We start from the raw sequence: 20,134 nt of genomic DNA on the forward strand, positions 1-20,134 counted from the left end.
CTGCGAGAAGCCAAGTTACAGGGAACCAGGCAGAGGGCCTTCTCGGTAGTGGCGCCTTCCCTGTGGAACGCCCTCCCACCAGATGTCAAAGAGAACAACAACTATCAGACTTTTAGAAGACATCTGAAGGCAGCCCTATTTAGGGAAGCTTTTAATGTTTGATGTATTAGAGGATTTTAATATTTTTTTGGAAGCCGTCCAGAGTGGCTGGGGAAGCCCAGCCAGATGGGCGGGGTACAAATAATAAATTATTATTATTATTATTATTATTATTATTATTATTATTATTATTATTATTATTATTATTCCCCCCCATGATAGGACAGCTTCAGGGTGGTGGGCCACACCATCTTGTGGTCTTGTCTATTTTTCTGCTCTTTTACAGTAGATATGGCAGCCATTACCCCACTCACCCAGCTGCCATGTTGTGTTACGCCACCAGGTTTCCCTTCTGCCTTCTGAAGTGATAACATCCTAGGATGTCCTCACTGGGTTCTTTTTGTACATCATCCGCTCTTTGGTGTACACGATATTACGGAGGACATGGGCGGCATATCTCCACACTCTCCGACGCTTTGAGCTCGCAAGCAAGTGATAAGCTGTTAGCACAGAAGCATCTCCAAGTGAGCTGTAGGTGTCAGACGGATGTCAAGGTCAATTGGGGCTAATATGTGAGGCAGAAGAAACCGAAGGTGGTGGCATGGCAGTCTGACATGCAGCTCGGTTAATGGCATCAAATGGCCTAGAAAAGAGGAGAGGTGGAACTGTTAAGTGAGGCATAACAACTAAACCTGCCGTTTAATAAGCCGCAGCGGAGATCAAAAAGAGCACCTTCCCTCTTCCCAACCGGGTCACACTTAATCCCAAAAGGCTTGTGATTTGCTGAAACATGCATTTCAAAGCTGATTACATTTTGGGGGAGCTCCCCAATGGAGGGGATTTCAGGTGAGGCGCACCTGGAGTCAACATGCTTCAAATTCTGAGGTAGAGTCTCTGTTCAGTGTACGGTATCTGACACTAGATGTTCATATTTGATATGACTTTTAGAAGACATCTGAAGGCAGCCCTGTTTAGGGAAGCTTTTAATGTTTGATGTATTACAGTATTTTAATATATATTTTTTTGAAGCCACCCAGAGTGGCTGGGGAAGCCCAGCCAGATGGGCGGGGTATAAATAATAAATTATTATTATTATTATTATTATTATTATTATTATTATTATCCAGATTAGAAATGGGCACTATTTCACAGCTATGGCAAGCAGATGTTGGAGAATCCAAAGCATCACACTGCTGAGAGAATACCTTTCCATCCCTGAGCGCTGGCTGGGCAAAGGGGAGGTTCAGTGGCGCAAACTTCTGTGGTGTGCAATATGGAAATTTTACGTCTAATTTTTTTTGTCTAAAATAGTATGTATTATTTCACTTCCTTCAATATGTGGTAAGGCAGTCCTGCTGCATTTGGGGACCCTTTTGCTTATTCTCTGAGCAAGATCCTGGACTTCTGCCCCCCAAAACATGACCTGGTTGCATCACTGGGGAGGATGTGACGAAAGATCAAAAATTATTTTTTTCATATGTGGAAAAAGAGTATTGGGAAATGATCCATAATGAATTAAAAAAAAAGGTTAAAAGCACCTCCCCCCCAACCCCCCCCCCGAGTCCTTTTCATTGGGGATAATTCAGACAGAAATTCGCAGGTGTCAAAAATGGTTATTTATGTACGCCACTACTGCGGCCTGTGTTTTGTTAGCTCAAAAATGGAAAACAAGTGAGATCCCAACTAAAGAAGAATGGCAACTAAAGTTGACGGAATATGCGCATTTTGCAGACTTAACATATAGAATAAGATAACAAGAACGTTTTAAAAAGATTGGAAAACGTTTATTGAATATATGGGGGGAAATTGTGTACACTTGAAAATGCTGGCAGGATTATGATAAATTCAACAGTGTAAATTAGTTTTGATGGATGTAATAATGGAATACTGGATGGTTTACTTTATGTAAAATATGCAGGAGTTTATGTTATGAGGGACGCGGGTGGCGCTGTGGGTTAAACCACTGTGCTGCTTGGGCTTGCCGATTGAAAGCTTGGCAGTTCGAATCCCCGCAACGAGGTGAGCTCCCATTGCTGAGTCCCAGCTCCTGTCAACCTAGCAGTTCGAAAGCACGTCAAAGTGCAAGTAGATAAAAAGGTACCACTCCGGCGAAAGGTAAACAGCATTTCTGTGCGCTGCTCTGGTTTTGCCAGAAGTGGATTATTCATGTTGGCCACATGACCTATAAAAAATGTATGCTTAAGCAGACAAATGCCAGCTCCCTTGGCTTGTAAAGCGAGATGAGCTCCGCAACCCCAGAGTCATTTACGACTGGACTTAATTGTCAGGGATCCCTTTACCTTTTACTTTATGATATGCAATGAACCATGGAAAGAGAAGGGAAGTCAGTCTCAGTCTCTCTCTCTCTCTCTCTCTCTCTCTCTCTCTCTCTCTCTCTCTCTCTCTCTTCTCTCTCTCTCTCTCTCTCTAAAGGTAAAGGTACCCCTGACAGTTAAGTCCAGTTGCGAACGACTCTGGGGTTGCGACGCCCATCTCACTTAACAGGCCAAGGGAGCTAGTGTTTGTCTGCTCTGCAGACAGTTTTTCTGGGTCATGTGGTCAGCATGACTAAACTGCTTCTGGCGAAACCAGAGCAGCGCACGGAAACGCCAATTACCTTCCTGCTGGAGCGGTACCTATTTATCTACTTTCACTTCTTGGCGTGCTTTCAAAACGTTAGGTTGGCAGGAGCTGGGACCGAGCAACGGGAGCTCACCCCGTCATGGAGATTCGAACCACCGACCTTCTGATCGGCAAGTCCTCGGCTCAGTTGGTTTAGACCACAGCACCACCCACGTCCCTATCTATATATATCTATATATATCTGAGTTCCTAGTGTTGCAAGGAGGCTGCCTGCCCATTGTTCTTGAAGTGGAATGTGTGAGAGACTGATATCTTTCTGAGTGTGAGAATGAAGTAGCTATGTCTTCTAACTGAATCCAAGTTGTGTGCGAGAAACATTTCAAGTGTCTCATATATTCAGAGTTTATAACCACTGGGAGACGAGAAGCCCCCCCCCCCTTAAGCAGAATGCAAACTCTGACAGTTGACAGAGGTCTGTTGGGTGACTTCTGCATGTCTAGCCTTCTTTCAGATGTTGATATTTTCATACAGGATTAATGCAGAAATGAATTTGCTAGAGGACAGCATTTGACTTTGGTGAGCTAATCTGACTGAAAATTGTTGAGTACTTTCTTTTTGTGCTCTCCGGCTTCCCTTGCCCTCCTCCTCGTTGTTTTTATGCGTCTTCCCACTCTGCTTGACAGGTAGCGTCGTTAACAATTAGCATTTATATAGAGCTTCATCTCCGAAGCATATCGTAAACATTAGCCAATTTAATCCAAGGAGCTATTTGTGTTGTTGCACAGGGAGAAGAATGAGGCTCGCCACATGTCTGACAGTTGTATAATTGGAATCAATAGCACAGAAGCCCACTCATCTCTGAGTGGGGGGGGGGGGTTGCCTTGATTTTAGGCAGCCCAGCTCTCTTTAAGGGTGTGTCAAAACTGGGTTTTTTCTACTACTATGTTCTACAACTTAGAACAACCCCAGAAGTGTGGGGAATGGCAGCCAGGGTTTGGGGGGGGGGCGGCAGCAGAGCGATCTTCATGCAATCTGTAATTATTCAGATTATGCTCAGCGCGTCAGTCTCCCTCATCTCTTGGCCTGGGATTTGCACATTGGCGTGGGGGGAAAAAGGAGGATCGACATATTCCCTAGGAATTGCTAGTGTTGCTTACACTGAAAACAGAAGCAAGCAGCAACAGGAGCCCAGTTGTTGCGGAGGGAGTTGTGGTGGTGGGGAGAAATGTCTGCAGGGCTCACTGTTGTAATAGGAATTTTATGGTCTTAGATATATGGTAATGTTCATAAGTGTACCAACCAAGCACATACATAGATCAGCACAGGAAGGCCAACCTGGAACCATTTTGATTCCTAAACTGACCAAATGTTTTCTCTGCAAGGTCAAAGTGGAAAAGCCTCCCCATTGTCTTTTCCTTCACAAATCCTGTCTTAAGGGTGTTTGAATAAGGTGTGAGCCTGTGACATGGTCCAGGAACTAAGTATTTATCACTACAAAAGAATGGCCAGGCTTCCCAGGCAATCCAATCAAGTTACCTGCCAGACAGGAGATAAACAAAGACAAGAGAAAAACATTTAAATTTCTGTTTAGACCGCCTTTTTCTGTTATGTATGTAGATGTTTCTGGGGGTGGTCTTGATCTACAGGATGGGAATTTCAAAAGTCTTTATAAGGCCTTGCATGCCATTTTTCTGGGTCTCTCCTCCTCTCCTGCAGGTGAGGGGAGCACCCTGTTGCAACAGATCAATAAAGATCAGGCTTACTAGCTGCTTTGCTTCTCAATATTCTCTGGTTGGCCTCTGTTATTTTCTCCTACCAATAGGGAACCTATGTAAGGACTCTATATGGGCTCTTGGATACCCCCTAAGAGAAAAGGGAAATTTTTTATTTACAACACTGTCTTGAATTATCAAGCCTACATTTGATTTGAGTTTTCTGCCATATATTTGGGAAGGGCCATAGCTCATCTGTTTTACATGCAGAAGGCCTCGGGTTCAATCCTTCTTGGGAACGTGTTTTGAGTGGGTGGTCACAGATGGGATCTAGGCCAGGGGTAGGCAACCTAAGGCCCGGGGGCCAGATGCGGCCCAATCGCCTTCTCAGTCCAGCCTGCGGACAGCCCGGGAATCAGCTTGTTTTTACATGACAGGGGGTTTGGACTGGGTGTCCATCAATATGCAGATGATACCCAGCTCTACCTCTCTTTCAAATCAGAACCAGTGAAGGTGGTGAAGGTCCTGTATGCCTGGAGGCGGTTGGAGGATGGATGGCAGCTAATGGATTGAGGTTGAATCCTGACAAGACAGAAGTACTGTTCTTGGGGGTACAGGGGGCAGGCTGGTGTGGAGGACTCCCTTGTCCTGAATGGGGTAACTGTGCCCCTGAAGGACCAGGAGCACAGCCTGGGAGTCATTTTGGACTCATAGCTGTCCATGGAGGCACAGGTCAATTCTGTATCCAGGGCAGCTGTCTACCAGCTCCATCTGGTACGCAGGCTGAGACCCTACCTACCCGCAGACTGTCTCGCCAGAGTGGTGCATTCTCTGGTTATCTCCCGCTTGGACTACTGCAATGCGCTCTACGTGGGGCTACCTTTGAAGGTGACCTGGAAACTACAACTAATCCAGAATGTGGCAGCTAGACTGGTGACTGGGGGCGGCCGCCGAGACCACATAACACCGGTCTTGAAAGACCTACATTGGCTCCCAGTACGTTTCTGAGCGCAATTCAAAGTGTGGTGTTGACCTTTAAAGCCCTAAACGGCCTCGGCCCCGTATACCTGAAGGAGTGTCTCTACCCCCATCTTTCTGCCCAGATGCTGAGTTCCAGCGCTGAGGGCCTTCTGGCGGTTCCCTTATTGCGAGAAGCAAAGCTACAGGGAGCCAGGCAGAGGGCCTTCTCGGTAGTGGCGCCCGCCCTGTGGAACACCCTCCCATCAGATGTCAAAGAGATAAACAACTACCTGACATTTAGAAGACATCTGAAGGCAGCCCTGTTCAGGAAAGTTTTTAATGTGTGACATTTTAATGTATTTTTAATCTTTGTTGGATGCCGCCCAGAGTGGCTGAGGTAACCCAGCCAGATGGGCGGGGTACAAATAATAAATTATTATTATGAGTAGAATGTGTCCTTTTATTTACCGTATTTTTTGCTCTATAAGACTCACTTTTTCCCTCCTAAAAAGTAAGGGGAAATGTGTGTGCGTCTTATGGAGCGAATGCAGGCTGTGCAGCTATCCCAGAAGCCAGAACAGCAAGAGGGATCGCTGCTTTCACTGCGCAGTGATCCCTCTTGCTGTTCTGGCTTGTGAGATTCAGAATATTTTTTTTCTTGTTTTCCTCCTCCAAAAACTAGGTGCGTCTTGTGGTCTGGTGCGTCTTATAGAGTAAAATGCATCTCTGGGTTATTTGTGGGGCATGGGAATTCATTCATATTTTTTCCCCAAAATATCTTCCAGCCCAGCACATGGTCTGAGGGATGGTGGACCAGCCCACGGCTGAAAAAGGTTGCTGGCCCCTGATCTACCCTCCAGGCTGGATGATCTCCAGCGGGCAAGGTACAGAGGTGAAAGCTGTTTCTGAATTCTGCTGGATCTCTCCGTGGCTTTTGATACCTTTATCCATGGTCTCCTTCTGGACTGCCTAGGGCGGCTGGGTCCCTCAGGGCTCTGTCCTCTCCTCCATGCTTTTTCACATCTACACGAAGGTGCTTGGATGACTTGAATGCTTTGCATTGAGGCTGTCGTGGGCTGGCTTGTTTTTAATTGTGGCACAGTTTTAGTCTATAGATCATGTTGTGATCTATGAGGCTGGGGCCAAGTCGGGATGGCAGCCGTTTGGTGGCAAGAGACTTGGAAGCACATGCAGTAGCTCCATGCGTTAGATGGAGCATATTCTGTAAGCTCAGCCCCAAGGGATCCATAGGCTGTGCCATCAGGTGTGCTCAGGTGCAACCTTTGGCTCTCGCTGCCAAATATATAAATATATCTATTTAAAACTGGCTTCCTGAGGTGTGTGGGGTAGGATACATATGCAATGGCAGAGCCTGTGAGTGCCTTGCAGCAGACTCCACAAAAAACAGCCTGCTCCTCTTTCAGATGGTCTCTTTACTGAGCATTCCTCTTGCTTTGTTTCTGGAGAGATTACACGACCTTGGCTATTTATCAAGCATCCATTCCATTATTATTTTTTTATAATAATTTTTATTAGTTTTCAGTTACAGTCTAATGATAGCCTCATTGTAACAATGCCAGATTATAATACAATTACTAATACCAATCTTTCGGATACCAAATTATGTAATTTAGGCGGCCCCCCTCGCGTGCAAGAATTGATGGTTTGATGATTTTATTTCTGCGTTCCAAAATCTTACTAATTTCAATTACAGTGGTACCTCGGGTTAAGTACTTAATTCGTTCCGGAGGACCGTACTTAACCTGAAACTGTTCTTAACCTGAAGCACCACTTTAGCTAATGGGGCCTCCTGCTGCTGCCGCGCCGCCGGAGCACGATTTCTGTTCTCATCCTGAAGCAAAGTTCTTAATCTGAAGCACTATTTCTTGGTTGGTGGAGTCTGTAACCTGAAGCGTATGTAACCTGAAGCATATGTAACCCAAGGTACCACTGTACACTCCAGTCAAAATAACAATCCCTTATACAACAACTGCAATATTAACAACTTCTGTTCATATTGACACATTAAATCAGGGGTCAGCAAACTTTTTCAGCAGGGGGCCGGTCCACTGTCCCTCAGACCTTGTGGGGGGCCGGACTATATTTTGAAAAAAATATATGAATGAATTCCTATGCCCCACAAATAACCCAGAGATGCATTTTAAATAAAAGGACACGTTCTACTCATGTAAAAACACGCTGATTCCTGGACCATCCGCAGAACAAATTTAGAGGGCGATTGGGCCGGATCCGGCCCCCAGGCCTTCGTTTGCCTACCCATGCATTAAATGATTTATGAAGCTACAAGTGAGGCATTCAGTCTATATCCTTATTCTTCCTGTGTGTGGCAATTATTCTGTCCATGATGTTTCTTCCTGTCCTTGTAAAATGTTATGTCTATCTTTTCCCATTTGTTGCTGTTCTCCATCATGCCTTGGGCAGAGAAATATCCCATTATTGTTTCAGAAATTCTCCAATGCTCTGCCCCAGGCTTCATTGTTTTGCAACTCTAACAGCAGCTGCAAAAATCACACTGTCCAGCATCCATTCCAATTCATTTGTGAGGGGATTAAACAATAATGCATCAAGCAAATGCTATCCCACACATTCCAGTGCATTAATCCGCCACATTTCATGTTGCAAAAAGTCCATGATTGACAGTGGGGAGGGGAGAGGATTTGTTGCACCAGAGCACCAAATCAGCTGGATTTGCTGGAGTGTTTAGAACCTGCCATGAAATTACTTATTTGTTTAGAGAATTTGCGCCCTTCTCTTCAGCCAAAAAAAAGGCTCCCAGAGCAACTTACACATGATCCAAACAAGGCAATTCTTACTTGCAGGCTTACCATCTTAAAAAAGAAAAACCAATGAAAGATGACACACACGAGGAAAAGGGACACGGAGGGATGAGGAAAATTAAAACCTGGATGCTAATTTCTAAACAGTTGTTACTATAGCGACTGGCTGGCCCAGTTCGGGGGGAGGAGGTGCCTGATGGCACTGGACCTCCGGGACAGGTGATGAAAGGAGCCCTGCTTCATTTCCAGTCCACTGCGGCAGCCTGATAACTGTTACCTGCCCCCAGGTAACAGCTGAGTGAACCCTGCTTTCCATCTCTCCCACTGAGCCAGCCTGGGGAAATGGCTAGTAGTGACAGCACCCTCAGTTAGCAATGCTAATTATTATTATTATTATTATTATTATTATTATTATTATTATTATTATTTTATTTGTACTTTACTTTAACATTGTACAATGGACGCTCGGGTTGTGAACGCGATCCATGCAGGATGCACATCCGCAACCCGCAGCATTCGCAGCGGCGCGTCTGCGCACGTGCGGGTTGCGATTTGGCGCTTCTGCGCATGCGCAAAGCACAATTTAGCACTTCTGCGCATGCGCAACCGCCAAAACCCAGAAGTAACCCGTTCCGGTACTTCCAGGTTTCGGTGCGTCCGTAACCTGAAAAAGCACAACCTGAAGCGTCTGTAACCCAAGGTATGGCTGTATTTTATGCCTCATGACTGCCTGCACACGCACACACTCCCTCTCCAGATGTTGTTAAAAAGCCTTTCAGAGATGTGTGGTTCCCTCACCTCCAGCGAAATGCCTAAGAGCATTAGCAAAGGTGGGTTTATGTGAGCATAAACACTTGCCAGTTTTTGAATTCAAGCTGGCGTTACTCATGTGTGGAGATTGTTGGAGCGGAAAAGGAGTCTTACTGGAGGATTTTCTTCTCTTTGCCTCTGTTGCCTTTGGCACGCTGCGTTAGAGTCACGGTTTTGTATTAACTCCTTTTCCCCACCCCAGAACTTCAAAGATCCCTTTAAAAACATCTGTATCTATCTATCATCTATCTATCTATCGTGTTAAATATAAGGATATGATAAAACAGCAAAAGAAGCGGGTGTGATGAGTGTCCAAAATGATATAAAAATAAGAATGAGAAAGGTAACACTTTAAAAAGAGGATGGGATAAAGAAAACTGGGTAACTAGAAGCAGGGCTGAATTTTTTTTTTTAAATAATATTTATTAAAATTTCAAAGAATTACAAAAATAAAGGAAAACAAAACAAAAATACAAAATACAAAAAAATACAGAAAAATAGAAACAATTAAAAACAAGTCAATTTTTCCATATCTTATCTTTCATTTGCTTGTTTCCTTGACCTCCTCACACCTCCCTTTTTTGTGTTCTAGTTCAATTAGTTAATTCAGCAAATCCTTTCCATCTCTGTTTTTATCTTAATAATTTATCTTAATATATTTTAACTTTACATTCTCACCTGTTAACAATCCATTTTTACATACTCCTTTGTAACATTACTGCTAAAACCACATAACTTCATTCCAGCATCCTTCTAACATTCCTTAATTTTACAATGTTTCTGTAGATAGTCTTTAAATTTCTTCCAACCTTCTTCTACCGACTCTTCTCCCTGGTCTCGGATTCTGCCGGTCATTTCCGCCAGTTCCATGTAGTCCATCACCTTCATCTGCCATTCTTCCAGGGTGGGTAAATCTTGTATCTTCCAATACTTTGCAATAAGTATTCTTGCTGCTGTTGTAGCATACATAAAGAAAGTTCTATCCTTCTTTAACACCGATTGGCCGACCATGCCCAGGAGAAAGGCCTCTGGTTTCTTCAAAAAGGTATATTTAAATACCTTTTTTCATTTCATTATAGATCATCTCCCAGAAAGCCTTAATCCTTGGGCACGTCCACCAAAGGTGAAAGAATGTACCTTCAGTCTCTTTACATTTCCAGCATTTATTATCAGGCAAATGATATATTTTTGCAAGCTTGACTGGTGTCATGTACCACCTGTATATCATTTTCATAATATTCTCTCTTAAGGCATTACATGCCGTAAACTTCATACCTGTGGTCCATAACTGTTCCCAGTCAGCCAACATAATGTTGTGTCCAAGATCTTGTGCCTATTTAATCATCGCAGATTTCACCGTTTCATCCTGAGTATTCCATTTTAGCAGCAGATTATACATCCTTGAAGCAGGGCTGAAATTAGGTTTGAAGCGGCCCTAAGCTACTGAAGGTAATGGGGCCCTTTATATGTCCAGCTGTCCTTTGTCAACAACAAATTGTCGCTGTTTTGTGTTGAATATATGCTATATGGTAATTTTCTGGACCTAATAGGTATGTAAAGCCATTTGCTCATTCAGAATGTAGGCACCCTATATATAGAAATGAGCAAACCAGTGATATTTTAGGGAGCAGGCTAGCAGGCGGGGCCCATTACTTACATCATAGGAGCCTACAAAACACAAAACACTGTTGCTGTATGTAGGCTTTATTTTATTTGTTTTTAATCTTACATTTTGGAAATGTACATCCAGGTTTTTTCCCATTAATTTTTTGTTGGGTCCCCAAGAGAGTGGGGCCCCAAGCTATAGCTAGAAGGCAGTAGTAGCCCAAGAAAGTAAAACTGGAATGAACAATGAATAACAGTGGTGTTATTAGCAGCAGCTCAGGGGGCAGTACTGCAGCCAGCCTGCCACTGGCCCATTGCACAGGCAGGCTACAATCTATTTCCCGGGCCTGGGAGAAGCAGGGCTCACCCAAGCCCATGAAAACCCCGTGTCTCCAGCACAGCTGCTGAATCTTGGGGCTGGCGATGTCACCGTCCCGCAATGGTGCCCGACTTAAAAGGTAAGCATTATTGGAAGACAGGCTGTTGTCTATGTGGCACACACACGGTTAAAGGGGGCCTGGCATGTGGCAAAGCCCAACACAGAAATAAAATTGTGCGTTTGTGATGAAATTAGTGTCCTCATAAAAAATTGAAACGGCTCTCTGAAAACCAGCCTTTTTCAGTCGGAGCTCTCTTGAATATTTCATCCCAAAGCCTCCCGCTGTTTTGCAAGGATGGCGTTTCCAAAGTATTTAAGGCACGACTGAAATGACCTGCTAAGTATAATGCCAATGTAGTTCGGAGACTGTCTACAACTCAATTCCTGTAGCTCTTCCCCCCATGAAGCAGTTGCTGGAACTGAAGGTCCTTGCCTTCCCATGGCTGCCTAAGTCTCCTCCTCTCCTGGGTTTCTTCCAAGCAATCTGAGACTGTGTCTGCACGAAGCTAACCTCTCCTCCATCCTTTTCATGCCTCTTCTGGTTCTGGGAGACAAAGGGAGAAGGGAGCTTGTCGCAACAGTAAGGGGAGACACCTTCTAATCTTCACCAGCCTGACTCATCTCTGCCTCTTGGTCTCTCTCCTCCCACCCTCCTTGCTTCAGCTTCTGCCTCTGATTCTGAACTTCTCTCTGCCACACACTCTCCCAGCTCACAAAGCCCTGTTATCTCCTCAGCTTCTGACACATCCTCTTTCCAGTCTTCTCCCTCTGACCTCTTATTGTCGTCCCACCACCAATCCCCTGGCTCTGAGCCTTCTTCCCTTCTTCCCCAGCTGGTTCCTCCTACCATTCATCTGTATCCAACTAGTCCATGACATTCAAGTTGGCTTCACATTTGAGGATGCTGTTTAACATAAGAAGCTGCCTGCCATAAACCATTGGTCCACCTTGCTCAGCACTGACAGGCAATGGCTCCTCCTGATTTCAGATGCCTGAAGATTGAACCACGGATGTTCTACCTGCAAAATAGATGCTCTACTGCTGAACCACAGTCTTTCCATGTTGAAGATTAAGGAATGGAAGGTTGCCGTTTTGAAGGCTGAGAATAAAATTTCACCCAGATTAGAAAACATTGGTTTCTAATAGTTACTGCTAGGTTCGGAGCAGTGGGGAGCATGTTTTGCTTTCTCCTGTTGGGATGTGACTTGTTCCAGTTTCTGGAGGTATCCAGATTGGTGCGATAAGCTATTCTTGAGTGTCTAGCACAGCTTGTTGTATTTCATTCTGATTTGTGCTTGTGAGACATTGTCATCTGGCTGTTGAGGGGTTAATCTCAAGACCACCATATGGTGTGTATGTAGGTTAATAAGAGGAGTATTTTGCCTTGAGGCAGAGGTTAGACCAGATTCTTTAACTAGGTCATAGTGCAAGGCCACAAATAAATTAGAGTAAAAATTGAGGCATTTTCCAGTATTGAACCATGAGCTAAATGGAAAGGGGAGAAAGCATTGCTTGTTTTACATGTATAAGTAAGTAAAATGCTATTGTATATTGCCAAAGACCTTTGTGAAATTCCAATTCATCCAATTCCATCATATATACGCAGTCAAAAGTAACGTGTTAACTATATTCACAAAAATCAACCACCATTAAAATCCACATTTGCTGCATCTTAATCAATTCAGTTCAAACTACTGTTAAAACACTTGCATGTCATTTTCTAGCTGTTGTGGCAAGCAATGCCACCATATAATTAATATGAAACCAATTATCTGTTAATAATCTAGTCACAGGATCCTGAGCTGTTTTCTCCCCAGAATCCTGTGATAGAATATATGGCTTCAAAAAGAAAAATGACATAGTCACGGTGGAAGGCAATTTTGTCTAACTGGGTTCCACCGTAACCAGCAGCCTTTATATCGATGCTGAGCAGGGTAGGTATGTTGGCAAGGCAGCTATGGCAATGGCTCACGTCTCCAAAAGGGTATGGGAGAATGTGATGCTGGTAGACGAAGGTCTACCAGGCTTGTGTGTTGAGCCTGCTTGCTTTATGGAAGTGAGTCGTAGTCAAGGACTGGGCAGAGGAGGAATGGCGGAGACCGCCTCCCCAGCTTGACCCTTCCAGGGAGGAGGAAGACAGTTTAGATCTACAACAGGGGTTTGAGGGAGATCACAGCTCAGAGGAAGATGAGGGAGAAAGTTGGGAAATGAGGGGAGAGGAGAAGGAAGAAGCACCAGGGAGGTGACAGCTGATGGACACAGTGTCTTTAGAAAGCATTCCAGATCCCCACCTATCCCAGAACCTGGTGAGCCTTGAAAGTAGGAGAGCAAAGAGCTCAAAGGCAGAGGGCACTTAGCAGGAGAGACAATGAGATTGATGAATGAGGAAGTAGGAGAGACGGAGGCTGGAGATTCACTTTGGACAATGCCATTATCCAAGAGGCTGGGTTCTATAGCCTCTCTCTGTAAATACTGAATAAAAAGCGGACGATAAGAATCATTTCCTTGTCTTTGTACGTTTCTGGCAACCAGCCGGGAGTCGCTGGCAGCAGCCTGGCAGTCGTGGGCGACTAAAACCATCAGGAGCGATGCCCCAGTGTCTTCCAGGAAGATTTTGTGTCAGGAAGATTTTGGGTATCACATAGCAGGACAGTGTTTCAGACAAACACATTGCCTATGTTTGCATGCCTGTCTCAGTGATGTCTGTGCTGGCTTCGTCATGCCCACGGCATGGAAGATGGCAAAATCCCCAAAGATATGCTTTTATGGGAAGCTGGAGCTCTCCAAAGAAGAGAATTCCTATCCTTCCAGACTGTTTCCAGATGCAAATGGTAACACTTTGCATTATGGAAATAACATTGACTCCGTTCTGAAGCACAGATAATAAACGAAGTGCTTCCCTTTGATAAAACTCGATAGATTGTAGTTTAACCATCAGGGACATTTGCTGGTCCTGTTTGGCATCAGTGGAGATCATATCATCATCCCATTGAAGTATAGCAGATAGCATTGCACAATTTATTTCAAAGTGTGCCAAACTTGAGAAGCTTCCTCCCTCTCACTCCCCACCCTTCCCTGCTCCTGAGCCTTCAAGAAGCCTGCAGTCTTCTTTGAATATTTTCCCTTCACAGGAGAAAGTCATTAGTGCACAGCGGAGGGTTTTAGAACTTCTGTGCAATGTTTTATAGGTGTAAATTGGAAGCTAAGTGATGCATCTCGAGATTTTTTGTGGTTTCTTTTAAGCTGAAATCGGAGGTCATCTCTATCAGAAACGAGGGGAATCATCATTTTAATAGGTAATCTCCATGTTGTCCTACAGGCGATGTTATTTTGCTACCCTCCTGTCATTGTTGTTTTAAGAATTACGCTTTGGACTCAGCAATGCAGCGGCAAATAAAATGCTTTATGTGTATTTTAAGTGCAGTATACAGTGTGCCACTAGATGGCAATGATGAGCCTTATGGAAAATTCAATGTTTTTTTAAAAAACACTTTTAAAAAGGGCATTTTCAAAATGGAACATCTGAAGTATAGAAAGCTGCAAGATTTCAGCAGGAAACTACGGGCTGAATCCCTCATTCCCTGTTCTGCTTTCTGACTTCCATCTTGTCTGGATTAAGCTTCAATCAGTTCACCCTCATCCTACGCAGGCCTGAAACCAGACTGAAATGGATCCAGATGATCAGTCTCCTCCAGGGACATGCACATATTGGAAGTGAAGAAGTATGGCTACCCTGAAAAAAATGAAAAAAATAATAATGCAATGAACATTGTAGATAAGGCGGAAAGAGAGAGAGATTGTCTTGACAGAAGGGCTCTTTAGGAAGTGCATGAATGCTGCATGTGCATCAAAATGTAGCAAGCCACTCCTGTTGCATTTTATTTTATTTTGGGACCCTGCAGCTCATTCTGCTAAGGGGGCTTCTGTTCCAAAATTCTTCCCTGATGGGACCCACAGTCCCAGGTCCCAGGACAACCAATCAGGGAGCCTGATATCGGTGGATCTGCCTGTTTTGTAGCCCACAAAGAACTAAACATTGTGCATGCGATGGCCACACCTAAGGATAAGTTGCTGGACCACAAACAATTTATAGGGGCTTGTTCGCAAGGAAGGCTGCAGGAAGTGGGAGATTGTTGTTCCCCCTTGGCCAACACAGACTGCTGCTCTTTTAAGAATCCTCCCCCTACCAAGTCCTTTGCTCCCTGAAATACTTTTGAGTCTGTTGTGGTTTCCTCTGCATTTTTCTGTAAATCAGAAGGGACAGAGGAAAAAGGCACAGTCTAATGTGCAGGATATGCAAATGATCGCAGTTTAACTATGCAAAGCCTATTTGCTTCAGAGCAGCTCATTGGTTGCAAGCCAACACAGGATAAAATGTGGTCATTGGTTTACAGAGACTACTGTAAAATAAATTAACTGCAAATTAATCTCTCTCTCTCTCTTTCTCTCCCCCCCTGAGAGATACATTTTGCACATTTCACACCTGTTAGGAGGAACAACATTTTCTTAGGAAGTTACTGACATTAAAACTGATGAATCCGAGCATATTTTAAACAGTTTAAAATAGGTGTGCAGGTGGTGGGGGATTTGGTCGTGATTCGTAAGTTTTTTGTAAACAGCAGCGACGTCAAAGTTGCTGTTTTACAGCACATATTTTTGGCTCGAGGAGGAGAGGAAAGCTACCTAGTCTGGCAATAGCAACAATCTTGGCCAAAAATAACCACATCACTTTTTCATTTTTAATAGTGGCATCTGTTTTCCCTTTTAGACTCGCCTACTTGGAGAACGGCTTAATGCCAAAAGATCCCCCAGCACATGGTCTCTGGGGGCTCTGAAAGAGTCAGCCAACAGACTGCTACAAGTGAAGAAGGAATCTACTGGGGGTTGTGAAATGGTAAGTAAGGATAGCACATCTGCCCTAACATTTACGGTTGACATGTGCTGGTTTTCTAATTCAAACAACGCCATGGCGTTTGTCATTGCCAATGACAATATACCATGATGCCAACATCTTGACTGATCTCAAGCTGACTGCAGGCAATGGACTTAGCAAAATGGGACTTGCATACCCTCCAACATTTCTCCGATGAAAAGAAAGGTAAAGGGACCCCTGACCATTAGGTCCAGTCGTGACCGACTCTGGGCTTGCGGTGCTCATCTCGCTCTATGGGCCGAGGGAGCCGGTGTACAGCTTCCGGGTCATGTGGCCAGCATGACTGAGGCGCTTCTGGCGAACCAGAGCAGTGCACGGAAACGCCGTTTACCTTCCCGCCGGAGTGGTACCTAGTGATCTACTTGCACTTTGGCGTGCTTTAGAACTGCTAGGTTGGCAGGAGCAGGGACCGAGCAACGGGAGCTCACCCCATTGTGGGGATCCGAACCGCTGACCTTCTGATCGGCAAGCCCTAGGCTCTGTGGTTTAACCTACAGCGCCACCCACGTCCTGATGAAAATAGGAACGTCCTATTCCGTAATGATGGTGATGATATTATTATTATTATTATTATTATTATTATTATTATTATATACCCTGCCCAACTGACTGGGTTGCCCCAGCCACTCTGGGAGGCTTCCAACAGATATAAAAACATAATAAAACATTAAAGATAGAAAAAACTTCCCTATACAGGGCTGCCTTCAGCTATCTTCTAAAGGTTGTGTATTTACTTATCTCCTTGGCTCGGGGGGTCACATAACTCCTTTGAAAATAGAGATGTCCTAAGGAAAAGCGGGACATTCCAGGATCAAATTAGAAACCAGGATGGCTTCTGTAAATCTAGGACTGTTCCTGGAAAATAGGGATACTTGGAGGGTCTGGACTTGGCTGCCATTTTGAAGAGATGACCTTTAGTGTATCTAAAGATGCTACTATTACTGGTATTTTATTTATTAAATCTCTACACCGCCCTTTCATCTGAGCATCACAGGGCAGTTTACAGTATAAAATCACAAAAAGGAACAACAAAGTAACAAGCAAAAACAATACCCACCCAGAATTTAAAAGGCCATAGATCATTTATTTAGCCAAAGCCCTGGGAGAAGAGGAATGTTCTTGCCCGGCACCTAAAGATATGTAACAACGGTGCCTGGTGAACCTCCTTGGAGAGAGCATTCCACAAGTGGGGAGCCACCACAGAAAAGGCCCTGTTCTTGCATTGCCACCCTCTGGACGTCTTGTGGTGGAAGCACACCAAAAAGGACCTAAGATGATCATAACAAGGTTGGGGGCGGTTTCATAACAAGGTTGGGGGCATTTCAGCCTGTAGGACTCTAGAACCCAGTTTAGCAGAATGAACAGAAGGCATCCCAAACACAGCAGGGGTGGCTTAATGCCATTTTAATACACATTGCCATCTAAAGTGGGCAGTCCCTGTAAGGTCATTCAGCCCAGAGGCTAACATTACCTAAACTGCATCGCTGCTTCAGGTTTTCTCCTTAGGTACTACTATACATTTAAAGCACCTTCAAACTGATAGAGCACTAGATCAATAGAACACTTTCATCTACTTTAGTTGCAGAAACCTACATTTCCAGTATGGTGATTGAACCACGAAATACTGACAACCTGGAGGCAACCCCTAACTGTCTCATTGAAATCCCAACATAAGGTTGTCTCAGCGTATATAATCATTATTAAGCACAGGTTGGCTCATGCTCAGGAGCAGATGCTGAAAAGGTGCATAATTTATTTTTCAAATCCCTAAATGGAGAGGAGGGGAGAGCCATCTAGATTTGTATTGTGATGCTCCTATCATTTCCCTAAATCCCTCGATAAAACCATCTTCTATTGTTATTCTTTTGGAAGAAAGAACTAATGATAGTATTTAGCAGCGATTGTATACTTTTCTTAGTGGTTCCCCCCCCCCCCAAAATAATAATAATTCATGCCTTCGTTTGTTTCCCAAGTGTTTTGACAGGAAAACCTTAAAATGTCCTTGTCTCATCATTCTTACTCATCCAGTTATTGGGTTTTTCTGGTTGTTTTTTTTAATGTTCTCCCCTGCTTGATTTTAAACAGCATCTTTCCACAGAAACCCTAAGTATTTTTACAGCCAGGGGTTTTAAAAGCTCTGAGCTCTTGAGAATTTCCTTTTCCTGACAGTTATGTTAATGATGCCATTTTAAATAGCTCGCTAATTTTGTTTACAAAGGCACATACTGTAACGTCAGCCTCCCGGTTTAATATCTTCCAATATCATCATTGTACTGATCTGCTCAATTACCCTGCTTATGTGTGTTCTCTTTGTCTGCAAACGCAGCTCGGCCCTCACGTTTCGCGGCACATGCCAAGGCGACGCAAGCAAATGTTTCTCTTTTCCCTTTTAGAATAATGAAGTCTGGGGGGAATAGGCCAAAAGCTGTCATCTGAAATACAGGGCTGCAGAAGCAATGGCAGAAAATAGAATTTTTTAAAAAGAAAAAAGGAGAAAAGGCACAAGTGAGTTTACAAAGATGGGCTAAGCAGCTTTAAAATAATATATTTCCCAGTAGTCACCAGACTACAATCCCATCCTGTTGGAAGTTTAAAGGTAAAAATGTTGAGTGATGTTTTCCTGCAAGGCTGAATCTACACACATATATAAAAAAACACTGTGAAAATGCTTTTAAAAAAAATGTTTTAAAGTATATATGGAATTTGTCGTTAGCCCACCTGCGCCATCTAGTGTCACATTTGTAGAATGCTCTGAAAACACACTTAAAATGTTATCTTTGCAGCTGTATAGCTGAGTCCCAAGTTAATACTCAGGTTAGATCCTTGTTTAGGGAAGAAAATGGCTCAATTATTAGATTCTGTCTGCTTTGTAAGCAGCAGTTTTATGTTGTGAATTGCCCTGAGATTTATGGATGAAGGTCGGTATACAAATTTAAATACTAATAAAAAGGTAAAGGTACCCCTGCCCGTACGGGCCAGTCGTGTCCGACTCTAGGGTTGTGTGCCCATCTCACTTAAGAGGCTGGGGGCCAGCGCTGTCCGGAGACACTTCCGGGTCACGTGGCCAGCGTGACGAAGCTGCTCTGGCGAGCCGGCACCAGCACAGCACACGGAAACGCCGTTTACCTTCCCGCTATAAAGCGGTACCTATTTATCTACTTGCACTTAAGAGTGCTTTTGAACTGCTAGGTGAGCAGGAGCTGGGACCGAACGACGGGAGCTCACCCCGCCGCGCGGATTCAAACCGCCGACCATGCGATCGGCAAGTTCTAGGCGCTGAGGTTTTACCCACAGCGCCACCCGCTATATTAGTATACTAATATACTAATACTAATAACACCTGTCTGGGGACATGATTCATGTCGTTGTATGAAGAGTGTATAATGTTCAAACAAGATCTTATGGAAAGCATGGGAAGGTGCTATGTATCAAGTCAGACTATTGATTCACCTAATTCAGTACCATCTTCTTCGAAGATGGCTGTGGTCCTTCTTGATTGTTCTCAACACTACCTGGAGAGGCCAAGGAATAAACCTGCCTTTTGCATACAAAGTACGCTGCAGAGCTGCTGTGGTTTTCCAAAGGCACCTACAGTAGCTGCCACTGATGAGCAGAATCAGACAGAGTGGGTCACTTGAGGCTGCTGCTGAAAACATCCCACAAATATCTCATGCTCCTTGAACCCCGTAACATGACATGACCCTGCTGCGAGTTTCCTTGCCCTGACCAGTGGCAGCCAATAATTCGGCATAGCAGTGGGGAAACTCACAGTATGGTGTGGTCAAATTATGCTGCTGGTCCATGAGCCATTACTGGGGGTGGGGGATGATATGGTTTTCGGCAAAAGTCCAAAGTCTCCCATTCTGGCATGTTCTGCTCATCCATGGCAGTAAAAAGCAGCCTTGAAGTGTGCTACGCAAGACTTTGAAATGTATTTCCAGAATTCCTTGCCACAGTTCACCCGACTTTTATTTAAAACCTCTGTATATAATGTCCTGTTTCCCCACGTACCACTTCTGTTCTCTCTCATTGGTCTCACCTGCCTCAGATAGCGAAGTTAGCAGGTAAGAGCTGTTATCTAAGAAACCTGGAACCTTCCACGTCTGAGCTTCTCTCTTCGAAGGAGGACAATTGTGAGGGGAACAAGGCTATATAATCTGCATATGCAGGTTTCATAGTCTTTGTGATATCAGTTGCACACCAATACCCTCCTTGTTCCCACACCTATTGGCATGTTTATAACCCCTCGACCTCT

The 20,134-nt window shown here is 44.2% G+C and overlaps 1 protein-coding gene across 4 annotated transcripts in view; it reads left to right on the plus strand.

Annotated features, from left to right (window-relative positions):
* The window catches only part of LOC310744241 (uncharacterized protein), a 55,830-nt gene that overhangs the window by 21,837 nt on the left and 13,859 nt on the right, over nt 1–20,134 (plus strand). For all 4 annotated transcript variants that reach the window (XM_083575394.1, XM_083575395.1, XM_083575397.1 and 1 more), the window contains exon 3: nt 15,715–15,840. In XM_083575394.1, coding sequence (XP_083431520.1) covers nt 15,715–15,840 — 126 coding nt within the window. The remainder of the gene's footprint in view (nt 1–15,714; nt 15,841–20,134) is intronic.

The sequence above is a fragment of the Podarcis filfolensis genome (assembly GCF_964270895.1).
Source record: "Podarcis filfolensis genome assembly, chromosome: 10".
NCBI lineage: Eukaryota > Metazoa > Chordata > Lepidosauria > Squamata > Lacertidae > Podarcis > Podarcis filfolensis.